The sequence below is a fragment of the Camelus ferus genome, chromosome 20 (assembly GCF_009834535.1).
Source record: "Camelus ferus isolate YT-003-E chromosome 20, BCGSAC_Cfer_1.0, whole genome shotgun sequence".
Classification (NCBI taxonomy): domain Eukaryota; kingdom Metazoa; phylum Chordata; class Mammalia; order Artiodactyla; family Camelidae; genus Camelus; species Camelus ferus.
In genome coordinates this window covers 29,984,664-30,001,331 of record NC_045715.1, presented here as the reverse complement: position 1 = coordinate 30,001,331, position 16,668 = coordinate 29,984,664, and the positions used below count along the sequence as shown (strand labels likewise).

At 49.0% G+C, this 16,668-nt stretch overlaps 2 protein-coding genes across 3 annotated transcripts; one reads left to right on the top strand and one right to left on the bottom strand.

Moving 5' to 3' along the window:
* Positions 1 to 340: 340 nt before the first annotated feature.
* On the top strand, positions 341 to 3,764 carry SLC35B2 (solute carrier family 35 member B2). Of its 2 annotated transcripts, none has more exons than XM_032463176.1 (4): positions 341 to 493; positions 1,002 to 1,195; positions 1,375 to 1,529; positions 2,250 to 3,764. In XM_032463176.1, exons 1-4 carry the CDS (start codon positions 483 to 485, stop codon positions 3,186 to 3,188), a joined length of 1,299 nt encoding a protein of 432 aa, XP_032319067.1. In that variant the 5' UTR covers positions 341 to 482; the 3' UTR covers positions 3,189 to 3,764. The 2 variants fall into 2 exon arrangements, with proteins under 2 accessions (XP_032319067.1, XP_032319068.1); XM_032463177.1 differs by lacking the exon at positions 341 to 493 and adding an exon at positions 520 to 816.
* A 591-nt stretch (positions 3,765 to 4,355) lies between these two features.
* HSP90AB1 (heat shock protein 90 alpha family class B member 1) lies at positions 4,356 to 10,281 on the bottom strand. The gene is made up of 12 exons (XM_006190705.3): positions 10,044 to 10,281; positions 8,518 to 8,664; positions 8,035 to 8,241; positions 7,775 to 7,934; positions 7,489 to 7,622; positions 7,093 to 7,401; positions 6,506 to 6,671; positions 6,112 to 6,302; positions 5,841 to 5,988; positions 5,449 to 5,717; positions 4,841 to 5,174; positions 4,356 to 4,726 (listed from the first exon to the last, which is right to left on the bottom strand). The coding sequence occupies exons 2-12, from the start codon at positions 8,662 to 8,664 to the stop codon at positions 4,617 to 4,619; spliced, it is 2,175 nt and encodes a 724-aa protein (XP_006190767.1). The 5' UTR covers positions 10,044 to 10,281; the 3' UTR covers positions 4,356 to 4,616.
* Positions 10,282 to 16,668: the final 6,387 nt, after the last annotated feature.

The following is a 16,668-nucleotide window of genomic DNA, read 5'->3' as shown; positions in this document are numbered from 1 at the left end:
GGGGGGACAGAAATGCTGGCCCAGTCACAAAAGGAAGGACATCTTCCTGCCAGAAAACGGGAAAACGGTGACATAACGATGGATGTGCTTAGGAGGCAGAACCTTAACGTCCCGGCCCCTAGGATGGCAATGGTCACCACGACCTCCGGGCCGGTGGTGAGGGTTAAGGGCGATGACGAAGCAGGGGGCGGCACGGGCCTGGAGCTCCCCGCCTACCCCGCGCAGGGGCAGCTTGGCGTTCACCGAGCCGCGTCTCCCTCCGGGCCGCGAGGGGTCGCTGTGGCCCGGCGGCGGCCCGGGGCGCTGCATGGTCGCGGCCGGGGGCGGAGTGGCGGCCACCGGGAGGGAGGCGGGAACAGCGCGGCACTTCCGCTAGCCCGTGGCTCGCCTGCTGCTCCTGGAGGCGACAGTGGGAGCGGAGGGCGCCTGCGGCCCGGGGACCCGCATTCCCCGGCCCCGCTCCGCCCCACGCGGCCCGGACCATGGACGCCAGGTAGGGGGCTGGGGGGAGCGGCGAGCCCACGTGACTGCGCCCCGCGCCACGTGACCGCCGCTCCTCCGCGCGGGGGGCCGGGTGGGGTCCCAGCTGCCCGGCCAGAAGCCGGCCTAGCGCTTCCCGGAGCCAGCGCCTGTAGGGGCGCCGCGTGGCGTCGTGCTCCTCGGGGGCTCCAGGAGTGTCGGGCGAAGTCGGGGAACCCTGGCGCTCCGGGAACCTGGATGGCGGGGTCGGGGACGCCGCCTCTGGCCGGAGCCGCCGGCAGGCACTGGAGGGAACAGAAGGAACCTGTGTGGCCGGAGGGGCGGGTCCGCTCCCGGGTATGGAGAGAGCCCTGCCTGTCCGGCGCCTGCACCCCTAGGCGAGAGAGAGGCTCTTTGTCCGCGCCGGGTTGCCGCTGAAGGGGCGGGGAGGAGACTCCGGGCCCTTCTCCAGTGTCGTCCCCTCTGGAGGGCCGAGAGGATAAGGAGCTGCACCCTGATTCTTACGTCCTCGGTCCCTGCAGGTGGTGGGCAGTGGTGGTACTGGCTGCGCTCCCCTCCCTGGGGGCAGGTGGGGAGAACCCCGAAGCCCCTCCGGAGTCGTGGACCCAGCTATGGTTCTTCCGCTTTTTGGTGAATGCTGCTGGTTATGCGAGCTTTATGGTACCTGGCTACCTGCTGGTGCAGTACTTCAGGCGGAAGAACTACCTGGAGACAGGTGTGTGGGGGAAAGGTTGGGGAAGTATGCTTGGTCTGTGTTAACAAGGGTTGGTCAGGATTGCAAAGGACACGTGGGGCTTGGCAAGGCTGGGAGGGCGGCCAGAAGGGCTGGCTGGCAGCTCTGGGTAAGATGAGGCGCTAGGGAGAACTCTGGGGCTTCTTGTGTGCTTTCTCCAGGCAGGGGCCTCTGCTTTCCCCTGGTGAAAACTTGTGTGTTTGGCAATGAGCCCAAGGCTACAGACGAGGTTCCCTTGGCTCCCCGGCCAGAGCCGACAGAGACCAGTCCCACTTGGCAGGCCCTGAAGCTGCTCTTCTGTGCCGCGGGGCTCCAGGTAGGTAGGCAGGCTCTGCTGCTCTTCCTGGGTTGGGTCCGGGCAGGCGGGAACTCTGTGGAACCAGAGCTTTCACCCCACCAGTCCCAGTGATTTGCTGGTGTTTGTGTTGTGTGTCCTCCTCCCAGAGGCACGCTGTCTTCTTAGAGGTAGTTGGGGGAAATGCTGTTTTTTCCTTTCCTCTTTTCTCTTACCCTCTTTTCGGTGATTTCTCCCTTCCGCTTACAGTGGTGTGCCTCACATAGTTAACCCACTGATAAAAGTCTGGGGAAGCCACCTAGCCTTCCCCACTACCGCAAGTGAGAGGGGTGCTGAGATGCTGACCTCAGGGCATTTGGAGTGGGCTCTATTAGTTCATCTGGTATATATACCATGTTGAACTAGTAAGTGTCCAATCTTCTTTAAGAATTCTTACCTCCTGGAATTGGTTGAAAATAGGGAAATACTTGGGATGGAGTCGGCTTTAAAAAACCCTGCTGTGGGGACAAACTCTGGTCAGTCCTAAAGCATTTGTTGTTGCATTTCACACACCCTTGATTCCCTACAAGGTGAATCCAGGTTTGGGAGGGGAGAGGAAACTTCTAATTACTACAGAGGAACCCAAATACATAGGTGGTCCTTTAAATCATGTTAGATAGGAAGGAGACTGTTGGGGTCCTGTTTGGCCTATCTTTTCCTTCTCTTGCTTATCTTCTCCTGTCTCCGCCCTTCCCCACTCAGGTGTCTTACCTGACCTGGGGAGTGCTGCAGGAGAGAGTGATGACCCGCAGCTATGGGGCCACAGCCACCTCGCCAGGTGAGCGCTTCTCGGATTCACAGTTCCTGGTGCTAATGAACCGAGTCCTGGCACTGATCGTGGCTGGCCTCTACTGCATCTTATGCAAGCAGCCCCGGCACGGGGCACCCATGTACCGGTACTCCTTTGCCAGCCTATCAAATGTGCTTAGCAGCTGGTGCCAGTATGAAGCTCTCAAGTTTGTCAGCTTCCCCACCCAGGTGCTGGCCAAGGCCTCCAAGGTAATCCCTGTTATGCTGATGGGAAAGTTGGTGTCCCGGCGCAGCTATGAACACTGGGAATATCTGACAGCCGGCCTCATCTCCATCGGGGTCAGCATGTTTCTGCTGTCCAGCGGACCAGAGCCCCACAGCTCCCCGGCCACCACGCTCTCAGGCCTCATCCTGTTGTCAGGCTACATCGCCTTTGACAGCTTCACCTCCAACTGGCAGGATGCCCTGTTTGCCTACAAGATGTCATCAGTGCAGATGATGTTTGGGGTCAACTTATTTTCCTGCCTCTTCACAGTGGGCTCCCTTCTAGAGCAGGGGGCCCTCCTGGAGGGGATCCGCTTCATGGGACGATATGGTGAATTTGCCGCACACACCCTGCTGCTCTCTATCTGTTCTGCGTGCGGCCAGCTCTTCATCTTCTACACTATTGGGCAGTTTGGGGCTGCTGTCTTCACCATCATCATGACCCTCCGCCAGGCCTTTGCCATCCTCCTTTCCTGCCTCCTTTACGGCCACACTGTCACTGTGGTGGGAGGGCTTGGGGTGGCTGTGGTCTTTGCTGCCCTCCTGCTCCGAGTCTATGCCCGGGGCCGTCTAAAGCAGCGGGGAAAGAAGGCAGTGCCAGTCGAGTCGTCTGTGCAGAAGGTTTGAGGGGCCTGAGGGATGAAGTGACTAGGACCCTCTCAAGGTACCAGTAAATTTCTGAGGTGGCCGGCTCAAGGGTAAAAAAGTGCAGGTTTTTTCCTTCAGTATTGCAAACCAGTTCTGCATTTGGGGGCAGGGAGGCCAGAAGGCAGCCTTCCCCTCTGCCTTGTCACCCACCCTCTAGGAAGCAGGAGTCCTAAGGTAGAGATGCAGGTGGGGTGTGTCAAGACACCTTCCAAAGCTCCTCGCTCCTCAAGGTCCCTGTAGTCTTGCCTGTTGGCTCTGCCAGCGCTTCACCTGTGTGTGAGCCCTACCTTAAATACCCATCCTTCCAGACTCTGACAGACCTGCGTTTCTTCCTCTGGTGAGAAGCACAAATGGTGTAGGCTCCAAATGCTGCTTTCCCAGGAGAGTGAGAGCTGGTGCTGTGCTGGGGGAGGGGGTGGGGAGTCACCCAGCAATCCCACCCCTATCGCTCCTGGATCCCTAGGCTCTGCTCCGTGAGCCAGTGCAGGTTTTGGTACTTTGGAAATGTAACTTTTTGCTCTTATAATTTTATTTTATTAAACTACTGCAACAGGCTTGGTCCTGTGTTTTGGTTGACTCCAAGTACAAACCAACTTAAGATTGCCTACGGTCGCTTAGCCTAACCTATCTAGAACTTACCTCAGCAGCCTGTAGTTGGGCAAAACCATTGAAGTGAGAAAGATTGTTAACCTGTACCAGTTGCTTACCCTTGTGATCACGTGACTGACTGGGAACTGCAGCTCATGCCCTCATGCCTCATCCAGCCAACCCAGGAAGACCCAAACTCAACAGTCTCTACATGTGTGCCTTTTATTACCATAGTAAAGTTAACACGATTGAGTAGAAGATCCATCTGTGCTTTGGAAAGGGTGTTACAGGATAGTTCAAAAGCTACCATTCAGTGTTGTGTAACTTAAAAAAAGCCTTTGATGGAAGGGTATAGCTTGGATAGAGCCCTGTGTTTAGCATGCACAAGGTCTTGGGTTCAATTCCCAGTACCACTGTAAGAAAGAAGCCTTTAAAAAAGCTTTTGATGTACTATTATGTACCATATAACCTGTTCTCAGGGTGATGGCAGGTTAAGACTTGGTAAAAAACCTAGGGAAACTCAAAACGCAGTACTGTATATACTTTACGAGAGCAGAACTGTATAAAACGCCATCTTCTTTATTTTGCATACTTTAATTTCAGAACAAAAACAAACACGACAACACAACACCCAAACCCTATGTCAAATGTGGGAAGGGACAGGGCTTGAGGCCCTTGTATCCTGCCTTAGAAAGACAGAAATAAAACCACTAGACATCAGCAGAGGGAACCAGGTGGGCTGGGGCCACGCAGGGCTGCTGCTGGGAGAGCCAGGGGACACTATACAGAGAAGGAGCAAAGTCTGCAGGTAAAAACTCCTTAATCTACTTCTTCCATGCGAGAGGCATCCTCATCACCCTCAAGGGGAGGGATCTCATCAGGAACAGCGGCACTGGGTTCCTCTGCTGTCACTTCATCTTCATCAATGCCTAAAAATCAGAAAAGAATGCCACTGGAATTGACCCAAAAAGCATTAAGTCAAATCTTCCCCCTAAGACCAATTCCCAAGTCACTGCCACACTCAAGAGGACGAGGGCACTCACCCAGGCCCAGCTTGATCATGCGGTAGATGCGGTTTGAGTGGGTTTGGGGATCCTCAAGTGAGAAGCCAGAAGAGAGCAGGGCGGTTTCAAATAGCAGCACCACTAGGTCCTTGACGGCCTTGTCATTCTTGTCCGCCTCTGCCTTCTGCCGCAGGGTCTCCACGATGGGGTGGTCTGGGTTGATCTCCAGGTGCTTTTTGGCCATCATATAGCCCATGGTCGAGTTGTCCCGAAGCGCCTGGGCTTTCATGATGCGCTCCATGTTGGCGGTCCAGCCGTAGGTGCTAGTCACAATGCAGCAGGGTGAAGACACGAGCCTATTTGAGATCGTCACCTGTGGACAGTCAGAAACATTCAGTTTATATTAAACCACCACTTTAAGGCAAAAATGGTTTTTGAAGCTCTATTCTCAGGAAAAAAAAGCCTCATCTTTGCTGAGTTTTATAAGAACAGCAACCTTAAATCTGCCTGGTTAAGAGAAGAAGTTCTCTAATGGCTCTAAACAAATTAGGCTGCCTAAAACCACAAGTGGTGTAGCAACAAGAGGCTGAGGAGAGAAAACCCCGAAGGCATTTATTATAAGAGAACTTAGCTCCACAACTGTTTACCTTCTCCACCTTCTTATCCAAGATTTCTTTCATAAGTTTGCAGAGGTTCTCAAACTTGGCCTTGCTCTCCTCCATTTTCTTCTTTTCCTCTTCATCCTCAGGCAGCTCCAGGCCCTCTTTGGTAACGGAGACCAGGCTCTTCCCGTCAAACTCCTTGAGCTGCTGCACGCAGTACTCGTCGATGGGCTCTGTCATGTACACCACTTCGAAGCCCCGCTTCCGTACTCGCTCCACAAAAGCAGAGTTGGCAACTTGCTCTTTGCTCTCACCTGTAGGATAATTGACCATAGATCAAGGACCAGAATGCCTCATACTGCCAGTTCCCAGGTATCCCTGAATGTCCTCCCCTTCTCCCAAGGAGAGGCTCTGACTAGACCCAGGCTCCAACATACCAGTGATGTAATAGATGGACTTCTGGGTCTCCTTCATGCGAGAGACGTACTCTGAGAGAGAAGTCATCTCATCTCCAGACTGGGAGGTGTGATAGCGCAGCAGCTCAGAAAGGCGCCGCCGATTAGTGGAGTCCTCATGGATTCCAAGCTTTAAGGGTTAGAGGAGGAAAAGAAAAATCTTACTAGGAAATAACTTACTACTTACTCTATGTAAATAAAAAACAAAATCCATCGTAATTATAAAGTAAGCCAGTATTTGCTGCCTCCTTACCTTCAGATTTTTAGAGAATGCCTCATAGAATTTCTTATAGTTCTCCTTGTCTTCTGCCAGCTCAGAGAAGAGCTCAAGGCACTTCTTAACAATGTTTTTACGAATAACCTTCAAGATTTTGCTCTGCTGGAGCATTTCTCGGGAGATGTTCAGGGGAAGGTCTTCAGAGTCAACCACACCACGGATGAAGTCTGAAATCAAACAGGGAAAAAACTAAGTTACAAAAGATACAGAGGGTCATCTACATTCAAGATAGGACCCACTTTCTCACTGAACCTTCTCTTGTTATGGTGCAGAGGATCCTTAATGTAAGACGAAGACTTAAGTCCCCTTCAGAATGCAGAAAGCCTTAAAAGGACTTAACCAAGCCACAATAGGCCAAGAAGATACTCACTGAGGTACTCGGGTATTAACTCATCACAGCTGTCCATGATGAATACGCGACGGACATAGAGTTTGATGTTGTTCTTTTTCTTCTTGTTCTCAAAGAGGTCAAAAGGAGCCCGACGGGGGATGAATAGCAATGCTCTGAACTCCAACTGACCTTCCACAGAGAAATGCTGAAAGAAAACCCCAGATAAGCCAACTCTGTATTTCAAGATAAAAGTGACTTTTAGTCCTAACAACAAATTATCTGAACAAAGATCTTCCCCTAAGCACTAGGGATAGAGCAGATACTGTGGCAGCTGTTGAGAAAATCAAGCCCTAATGCACTAAATGAATCCAACATGGTACAAACTATATATAATCCTTGGGTCAAAGAGTAAACAGTCAAATCAGAACCCTGGGTGGGTAAGGCTGCCTGGGAGATACAGTTAGGTCACTGGGGAAGATGTATGTCATTTCTCCACCCTGGAAGGGTCCACCTGAGGGGGAATTCATCACAATCACCATTCCCAGCTACCAACCAGTTGGGCAAGTTCCATGTCTTATCACCAACACCCTGCTCCTCCCATTGAGCCAATAAGCAAGGCTTCTTACCTTGACTGCCAAGTGATCTTCCCAGTCGTTGGTAAGGCTCTTATAAAACTCTCCGTATTCCTCCTGGGTGATGTCATCAGGGTTTCTGGTCCAAATGGGTTTGGTCTTGTTCAGTTCTTCCTGATCAATGTATTTCTCCTTAATCTTCTTTGTTTTCTTTTTCTTATCCTTGCCACTATCATCCTCCTCATCTGAGCCAACATCTTCAATCTTGGGCTTCTCCTCATCATCTTTATCTTCCTCTTCTTTCTCACCTTTCTCTTCCTCTGCCTCATCATCACTGATTTCCTTCTCACGTTCCTTCTCCAGCTGGAAGTAGCAGGGATCGTTTCAGAATACAGAAAGCAAAAAACCAAGGTTCGTGCAATTTTCTAGAGGATCAGATGACATACTCACATAGAGTGTGATGGGATAGCCTATGAACTGTGAGTGCTTCTTCACCACTTCTTTGACCCGCCTCTCTTCTAAGTACTCTGTCTGGTCTTCCTTAAGGTAGAGAATCACTTTGGTACCCCGGCCAATAGGCTCACCTAGAAACAGTCCATAAGAATCAAGTGTAAGATAACAACACTAAACACAAGTATAGAGAAAAACAACCACTTTACAAATAGGGTGCTCAAGATCTTTATTACTATTTCTCCAGAATTCTAACTCAGACACCCTAACAGGAAAGCCAACTTACCATGGTCAGCACGTACGGTGAAGGAACCCCCAGCAGAAGACTCCCAGGCATACTGTTCATCATCGTTGTGTTTTGTGATCACAACCACTTTCTCTGCTACTAGGTAGGCAGAATAGAAGCCAACACCAAACTGCCCAATCATGGAGATGTCTGCACCAGCCTGCCAAAGTTTTAAAAAGTCAAACTCAAAAGTTTTAAATAAATAGCAAACCAACATCAATAAATATGCAAAGTGCATGCCTAACTGAAATACCACATACCTGGAGAGCTTCCATAAATGCTTTAGTACCAGACTTGGCAATGGTTCCCAGATTATTTATGAGATCAGCTTTGGTCATGCCAATGCCCGTGTCTACTAGAGTCAGGGTGCGCTCCTGGGGGTTGGGGATGATGTCAATTTTTAGCTCTTTACCACTGTCCAATTTGGAAGGGTCTGTCAGGCTTTCATAACGAATCTTGTCCAAGGCCTGAAAATACAAATTGCAATTTAACGATTCTGCTTTCTTAGAGCCCATCTCCTCATGCAAAAACAACAAAAGTCCCTCAAATCTGATTACCTTTTAACCTATAGTTTAGGAATCAGTTATAGTATCCCATTTGCCTCATAAGGGAACACAAACCTTTTTGGAACTGCAGGAATTTTATAACCCCCTTTAATAGTGACTCCCACAAAGTGCCAAACCAACCTTCTACCCCTTTTCTGAAACAAAACCAACACCAATAAAGATGCTCAGGTCACTCACATCAGAAGCATTACTTATCAACTCCCGAAGAAAAATCTCCTTGTTGGAATAGAAAGTATTGATAATAAGAGACATGAGTTGGGCAATTTCTGCCTGGAAGGCGAAAGTCTCCACCTCCTCCTCTCCATGGTGCACTTCCTCAGGCATCTAAAATAAGAAAGGTCAAAAATTTATCTACAACAAAGACATTAAAGAATTCAAACTGCCTTGAACTGGGTACTGCGACTGAAAATCCTTTTCTTTATAAAGATTTCAGGCTACACTTTTAGTCAGAAGACAATTGGGAGAGGAACCCAGCACTTTAAAACAAAAGAATTAAGATTTCTCGGAAGGTATTTTGGGGCCAAACCACTGTTAAGTGATCGATCCATGGACCAGCAGCCTCAGCATCACCTGGTAATTTGTAAGGCACGCCGAGCAGGGCCCCTAACCCCGGTATTTTGAATTCGAACTTAGAACCCCAGGTGAATACGCACATTTAAATGTGCAAAGCACTGTATTTCTATTACTCTTTTTTGGTGGTGGTGGGGAACCCCCAAGGTGACAAGTTTTTGTTAAAGGGCAATGATTTGAAACTGCTCCCCCACTAGGTATCTCCAGGGAGATAGTATAGGATTGCTGCCTCACATACTGAGGTAGGGTAACCCGTGAGACACCAGTAGGATGCTCGCCCACGAGACTTATATTAAGACAAAGAATCGATAAAGCAAAAGCTCCAATGTGACCCTCCCGCAGCACACGTGACTGATGTGCAGGACCAAACCAAACACAACTAAGATGGTGGCTGTAGTCTGATGGGCCGACTCTCGTCACTGCCGGACATGCGTCCGCCAGGGCCACGCGAGGAGGGGGCGCCACCGCGCAGCCTCCCTTCGCCCCAGCATCCGGGCACCAGGGCGGGGCGCCGGGCTCCAGAAGCTTCCAGAACAATCTCAGTTCTTGGGGAGGGGCGGGGGAGGAATAAATCCATGAATCCCAGAGCCTGCCCCCTCCCTCCACCGGGACCGCAGGAAAGATCTAAAGGGGAAAAGCACGATGGACCACAGGCATCCCTCGCCGCAAACCCTCACGGAACGGACCCGAAAAGACTTGAAAACCCCGTCCAAAAAGAGAGGCGACAAAACCTGGCCAAGACCAGGGTAAGCTAAGTCACACTGAGCGCGCACCCACCCCACGGCTTACGGACCCTCCGACGTCCCGTAGCCGCGTCCGGAAGTGGAGGGGCAAACATGGCAGCGTCCCGGGCCGGCGCAGCCACCACGTGCAACCGCCCACTACCCGAGCCCCACTCCACGGCCCACCTCACCCGTGCCTAGCAGCCGCCTAAAAGAGAGCCCACCACCAAACACATAAGGAAAAAGAAGCTTAACTCGAAAGCCCCCTCCCACCCACCCCCGAAATTAGCAGCGTTATCCCCAAAAGCCTCCCCAGGACAAAATCTGGGTCTCGGAAAGGTCGGGAGGAAGGATACAGCAACTCGAAAGAAAGACCAAACTAGAAAAGCCTGAAAAAGACTGAGGCCTTACCTTAAAGAATAAGAATCTCAAGTATACTAGAGAGTTGAGGGGGCAAGGACTGGGTCCGGCTCACCGGCAGCAACCAGCCTCGGCGGGGGTGACTCAAGAGAACGGGTGTGTGCCCCAAGACGCTCTATATAAGGCGAAGCACAGACCAGCGGCCCGCCCCCGGATCCCTCCGCCTTAAAGGAGGATGCCTGTGAGCCGCGCACCTGCCGCCGCCCGCCCACCTTGACGTCATGGTCCAAAATAGGGGAGGGGGGCGGTCAAGGGAGAAAGCAGTCAGAGCGCACACGTATTTACTCATTTTCATAGCCCCGTCCCCGTGCTCTAAAAGACAGGACACCACCAGAACGAGATATTGGGAAAGCTCATATGGCGTAATAAGTGAATCTAGGGGCGACGATCCCCACTGATCTCGTTAAAAACCTGTGGGGCAGGCGCCTTCACACCCGAATACCAGCCTCAAGGGACGCCTTGAAAAGGGCCAACCACTCCCACCTACTCTCCCAGGCTCGATCTCCCTGCTAGAATATCCCCTACAAATTCCTACAGCTGGATAAGGGGAAGGGGTCTTTCCGGCGGGCGGTGAGGAACTCGAGGCCCAACTCTGGGCAGCCCCCGGCCCCCTGCCCTCCCGGGGACAGCGGACAGGGACAGAGGACAGGGACAGCGTTTCGCCGCGGGGCACGACTCCCGCTGCGGAAAGGGCGCCGGTTGGGGCTGGCGAGGGGACTCTTTGCCTGAGCGCGGCGGAAGGAGCGACGGCTTCGTACGACCACACTTCCAGCAGTTTCCAGGCCCGCCTCGGTGGTCCCACCCCCGCTCCGCCCCTTCCCTCGAGGCTCCGCCCCGCCCGCTGCAGCTGGGGCAGTGTCTCTGCAGCGGCTCCGCCCCGCGCCGGTTCTGCTAGTGTCCTGGGGAAGGGTTGGGCTGCCCTACTCCTTTACTGTAGGGCACTAGAGGTGGGATCGTCTTACCCACCCGCCAGGCCCAGCTAGCCCGGCACTGCGTCCGGAGTGGGATGGAGCGTAAAGGGAATGATTGACACCCCGCCGTCAGTAACACACAGCACACGGGCTATTGAGGCAGCTCTGCGGGCGCCGCCTTCAGAGAATTGGGGATGGGGTAGCTACCCGAGGGACCCTCCCCAGCCTCTGCAGCTGCCTACGTGTGTGGAAAGTAGGGAGATGACAATCGAGCTGTTTCTCAATCTGGTTTCGTTTTTCACACTCTTCCCTCCTTCTGCAGCTGCCCTAAATCAGGGGAGGGGAGAGTTTCCAGGGACCTCCGCAGGGTGTCAGGGTTCTTGGAGGCAGGATGAAAACGCTGGCCAGAGGTTGGCCGGCTCTAGGCAGCCAGAACCATGCTGTTCCCCTTCAGCTCTGGCGCTGGAGCCCCCCAGGCCATGCGCCTGCCCAGCGAGCTGCGGGAGCCTCTGTCTCGCCTGGCTCTGCCCCTGTCGCGTGCCCTCCAGGTAGTAGCTGTCCTTGCCTTTCCAAGACCTCATCTCGGAAGCCTACTGGACCTACAGTCCGTCCAGTAGAGAATGGACACTCCCTGCGATGTGATCTCGTGGATGTCCAGCAACTCCCTTCGTGGCCCACTTTGTTGGCCCCTGGAATGCTGGGGAGGGGTTTCCCCACCACCACCCACAGACTTACCTCAGCAGCCGTGGTGCCCAGTCTTATTCCTTCATCTTTTTTTTGTTCATGTGTTGAATTCTAAAGAACAAAGGACCCTTGGTTTCCTTTTCCTTGCCCCACACTCCAAACGTCATCATCCCTATTACCATTACCTCAATTTCATCTCCTTCCTACTCTTCTATTCCCATTCATTATGGCCTGGGAGAAGCTTGTGGCTGAGAGAAGCCAATGAGTGTGGGAAGGGGCATAGGTGCTGGAAAGGCACCAGGATGCCCAGTTCCTGATGGAAACTGCAAACCAGGAGCATCATCCTCCAACGCACCCTCCCTCCCTCTGGGCACATGGGGCCTACTTAATTAAACGTCTGCTCCCTAGTTCACAAAGTGTTGACAACATCTCACAGGACTGTGAAGTGGTAGAAGTGAGTCTGCACATTCTAGGAACTGGGAGAGGAAGGCTTCAGGGATGACTCCAAGGTGGGTCAGCTCAGAGCCTTTGCTCCACTAACTCCCTTGCTCCCTGCTCCAGAAATGAAGTGGGGATGCTGTTTCCCCTCCCAGGGCCCAAGTCCAAAGCAAAGCAAGAATCACTCCTGTGGACCAATGTCAGGAACAGAGACTCCTCAGAAGGTTTCTAATGGGAAAATCTCAAATCTTGCACCAGCACATAAATTCTCCCTTCTCTTCTGGAAGTCTTCCAGGATAACTTCTCCAGCTCTCTGACACTCACTAAGCCCCAACTGTGAGCCTTGCGTGGCGAGAGGCAGAGAGGCATGCACAAGACAGCCTTCAGCCCACTACGGGGAGCTGCAGCAGACCAAGTGTGAACCATAGCAGTATGGGAGACACATCAGAGTCTCCCAGCTCAGCCTGGGGAAGGGGGCTCAGGGCTCCCAACCCCAGGGAAAGCACAGACAGGCACAGCCCTGACAGAGGGACCATAGCCCAGGAGCCCTCGAGGGAGGCAGGAGGAGCTGAAAGTGGCCCTGCAGGTATGGGTAAGGTCACAGAGGGCCACAAGGCCCTGCTAAGTAGTTCTGACCTTAACTTAGGGTGAGGGAAGCCACTGAAGGCTATTAAAGATGGCTTAAAAACCCCTGGTTCTCCAGAAGCCTACTTTTCCCAGCAGCACTTGCAACCCTAGATGTTCCCAAGAGACTTTTTATCCTACCCAGGCCTCAAAGACCCACCCGACCTTATGCTGCTGGAGGCATCCAGAGGAAGCAGGGACTGATGGACTATGGCCTGCAGAGGGCAAGCTTATCGCTGGTTTCTATATGGCCTGTGGATAAGAATGCTTTTTACGTTTTCTTAATGGTTGAAAAAAATCAAAAGAAGGATAATATTTTGGCATGTGAGAAGTATATGAAATTTGAATTTGTGTCCATAAAGTTTTACTGAAACATACTTACTTACCTGTTGTCTTTGGCTAGTTGATAGTTGTGACAGAGACCACATGGCTTGCAGAGTCTGAAATATTTACCCCCTTAACCTTTTACAGAAAAGCGCTGCAGACCCCTGCTCTGGGTAAGGAGAAGTGAGGTCTCCAAGGGAGCGGAGACTCAGCCTGGGCAGAGGCCGCCTGCTGCTGCTCAGACTGGGAAGTCTCTTAGTTAGCGTGCACCACTGGCCTTTCAGAGGGGTCGGGGAAGCCGCTGAGGGGTAAGGGGCAAGAGATGAATAAAGCAACTGGGGCATCAGGACGTCAGCGACTGTATCAGCACAGGGAGTAGCTCTGGGTCCTTAACCCCCAGAACAAGCAGCCTCCCAAGCTCAGCGCCTGCCAGATGTACTCTGTCAGTTCCCGTCTTCCCAGTACCACCAGGCTTACACCTCCGAATTCCATGGGGAATACCCTGAACTGACATCCCCCCAGGGCAACAGACCTGACACCTGACATTCAGATCCACTGGACAGTGGAGCAGGTCTGCACAGCCAACCTGGGCCCCATTTCTTTGTCTAGTTTCCATATTCTGCTCTACATGCATGATAAGTCTCTTGCACAGCTTTTGCTCATTTGATTGTTGGTATATTATTTTTTGACGCAATGGCAAGTATAAATTTTCCTTCATTTTCTGTTTCCCAGAGAGTTTGAAAAGCACTTGATTGTTGTGTGTTGATCCCACAACTTGGTAAACTACCTTATTAATTCTTAATTTGTCCATCAGTTTTGTGCTGTTTTCTAGGTACAACCCTACCTGTCATCTGAGAACAATGGCATTTTGGTTTCTCCCTTTCTAACCCTTGAATCTCTTATTTTTTGTTACACTGCACCAACTAGGACATGCAGAACAATGATGAGTGGAAATAGTGATTCTGGGCATCCCTGTCTCATTTCTGATCAGAAAAAGAATGCTTCTAATTAATATTGTTAAAATGGTCATAGTACCCAAAGCAATCTACAGATTTAATGCAACCCCTGTCAAGTTACCCATGACATTTTTCCCAGAACTAGAACAAATAGACCTAAAATGTATATGAAATCACAAAAGACCCAGAATTGCCAAAGCAATACTGAGGAAAAAGAACAAAGCTGGAGGCCTGACCCTCCTCTACTTCAGGCAATACTACAGAGCTACAGTAATCCAAATAGTGTGGTATTGGCACAGAAACAGACATATGGATCAATGGAACAGAATAGGGAGTCCAGAGATAAACCCACGCATCTATGGTCAATTAACCTTTGACAGAAAGGCAAGAATATACAATGGAGAAAAGACAGTCTCTTCAGTAAGTGGTGTTGGGAAAACTGGACAGCCACATGTAAATCAATGAAGTTAGAACACTCCCTCACACCATACACAAAAATAAACTCAAGATTGCTTAAAGACTTAAACATAAGACAGGACACCATAAATCTCCTAGAAGAGAACGTAGGCAAAACATGCTCTGACGTAAATTGCAGCAATGTTCTCCTAGGCCAGTCTCCCAACGCAATAGAAATAAAAGCAAAAAATAAACAAGTAGATCATAATCAAACCTACAAGTTTTGCACAGCAAAGGAAACCAAAAACAAAATGAAAAGACAACCTATGGAGAAATATTTGCAAATGATGCGACTGACAAGAGCTTAATTTCCAGAATAAATAAACAGCTCATACAACTCAGTAACAACAACAACAACAAAAATAAACAACCTAATAAAAAATCGGCAGAATATCTGAATAGGCATTTTTCCAATGAAGACATACAGATGGTCAAGAGGCACATGAAAAAATACTCAACATTGCTAATTATCAGAGAAATACAAATCAAAATTACAATGACATATCACTGAACACAGATCAGAATGGCCATCATCAAAAAGTCCACAAACAATAAGTGCTGGAGAGGTTGTGGAGATAAGGGAGCACTCCTACACTGCTGGTGGGAATGTAGTTTGGTGCAGCCACTATGGCCAACAGTATAGAGATTCCTTTAAAAACTAAAAATAGAGTTAACTAGCAATTCCATTCCTGGGCATATAGCCAGAGAAAACTCTAATTCAAAAAGATATGTGCACCCCAATGTTCACAGCAGCACTATTTACAATAGCCAAGACATGGAAACACCTTAAATGACCACTGGCAGGTGACTGGATAAAGATGTGTTATAGATAACAATGGAATAGTACTCAGCCATAAAAAAGAATGAAATAATGCCATTTGCAACAATATTGATGGACCTAGAGATTATTGTACTAAGTGAAGTCAGACAGAGAAAGGCAAATATCATATGGTATCTCTTATATGTGGGATCTAAAAAAATGATACAAATGAACTTATTTATAAAACAGAAAAAGACTCACAGACATAGAACAGAAATTTATCGTTACCAAAGGGGAATGGGTGGGGGAGGGATAAATTAGGAGTTTGGGATTAGTGGATGCAAACAACTATATATAAAATAGATAAATAACAAGGACCTACTGTATAACACAGGGCACTATATTCAATCTTGTAATAACCTATAATGAAAAAGAATACATATGTATGTATAACTGAATCACTATGCTGTACACCAGAAACTAACACAACAGTATAAATCAGCTAAACTTCAATAAATATATAAGTAAGAAGAATGTTTCTAACACTTCATGATTGGGCATACTTAGTCTTTCTGTCTCTTACTTGTTATATATTTTTATCTGAATAGGTATCAAAATTATTTTTTTTGCATCTATTGAGAATATTCTTTAAAATTCCCTTTATCTATTTATAGGTTTAATCCATTAGTAGACTTACTAATATTAGACTGAAAGTATCTATTTCTTTAAAGCTTTGTAGAACTCGCCTATAAAACTGCCTGACTCTTGTTTTCTGTATGAAAACATTTTAACTAAGAACTCAAATTTTTTAATGGTCTAGGACTACTCAGATTTTCTATTATGCCTTAAGTCAATTTTGTTTAATAGTTTTTCTGAATGTTTCTTGAAAGCTTTAAAGATTATGGCATTCTATTTCCTTTGACTATCTTTTTAATCTCTGTTCTATCTTAAGTATGTCCCCTTTTTTCACTCCTAAAATTGTTTTTTGTGTATTTTCCTTTTTTCTCATAAACAGTTTCACCAGAAATTTATCTGTTTTCTGTTGATCTACATACTTTGTTTTCTGCTTCTTTAATTCTTTAATTTCTTTACTTTTTTCTTTTATTTGAGAAATTTCCACTAAAGTGTTTCTCATGATTTCTACTTTCTTTGGGTCAGTTCTGTTCTTCTTTTCCTATTTTGTTAACTTTAATATTTAGCGCTTTCAATTTCCACCTTTCCCCTTTTCCAATGCAAGGTTTTAGGATTTTTTCTCAAGTAGTATTTTAGCTATATCCCACAAGTGTCAATATACAGTATTTTTATTATGACTCAGTTTTAAGGATTTTGATTCCCCTTATGGCATCTTTATTGATCAATTCAAAAGTGTTTAAAATGTTCAGTTATTCTTATATTATCTTTTCATTATGTTGTAGACATACAATGATACTGATCTTTTGTATTTGACTTCTGGAGGATGTGGT

Excerpts from the sequence above, each read along its gene's own strand:
- SLC35B2 (XM_032463176.1), top strand. Across the intron at positions 1,196-1,374 it reads GAAGAACTACCTGGAGACAG|GCAGGGGCCTCTGCTTTCCC; the intron begins GTGTGTGGGGGA and ends TGCTTTCTCCAG. Across the intron at positions 1,530-2,249 it reads TCTGTGCCGCGGGGCTCCAG|GTGTCTTACCTGACCTGGGG; the intron begins GTAGGTAGGCAG and ends TTCCCCACTCAG.
- HSP90AB1 (XM_006190705.3), bottom strand. The coding sequence starts at position 8,664 with ATGCCTGAGGAAGTGCACCATGGAGAGGAGGAGGTGGAGACTTTCGCC. Across the intron at positions 6,672-7,092 it reads AAGATCACTTGGCAGTCAAG|CATTTCTCTGTGGAAGGTCA; the intron begins GTAAGAAGCCTT and ends GTTTTCTTTCAG. Across the intron at positions 5,718-5,840 it reads GTCCATCTATTACATCACTG|GTGAGAGCAAAGAGCAAGTT; the intron begins GTATGTTGGAGC and ends ATTATCCTACAG.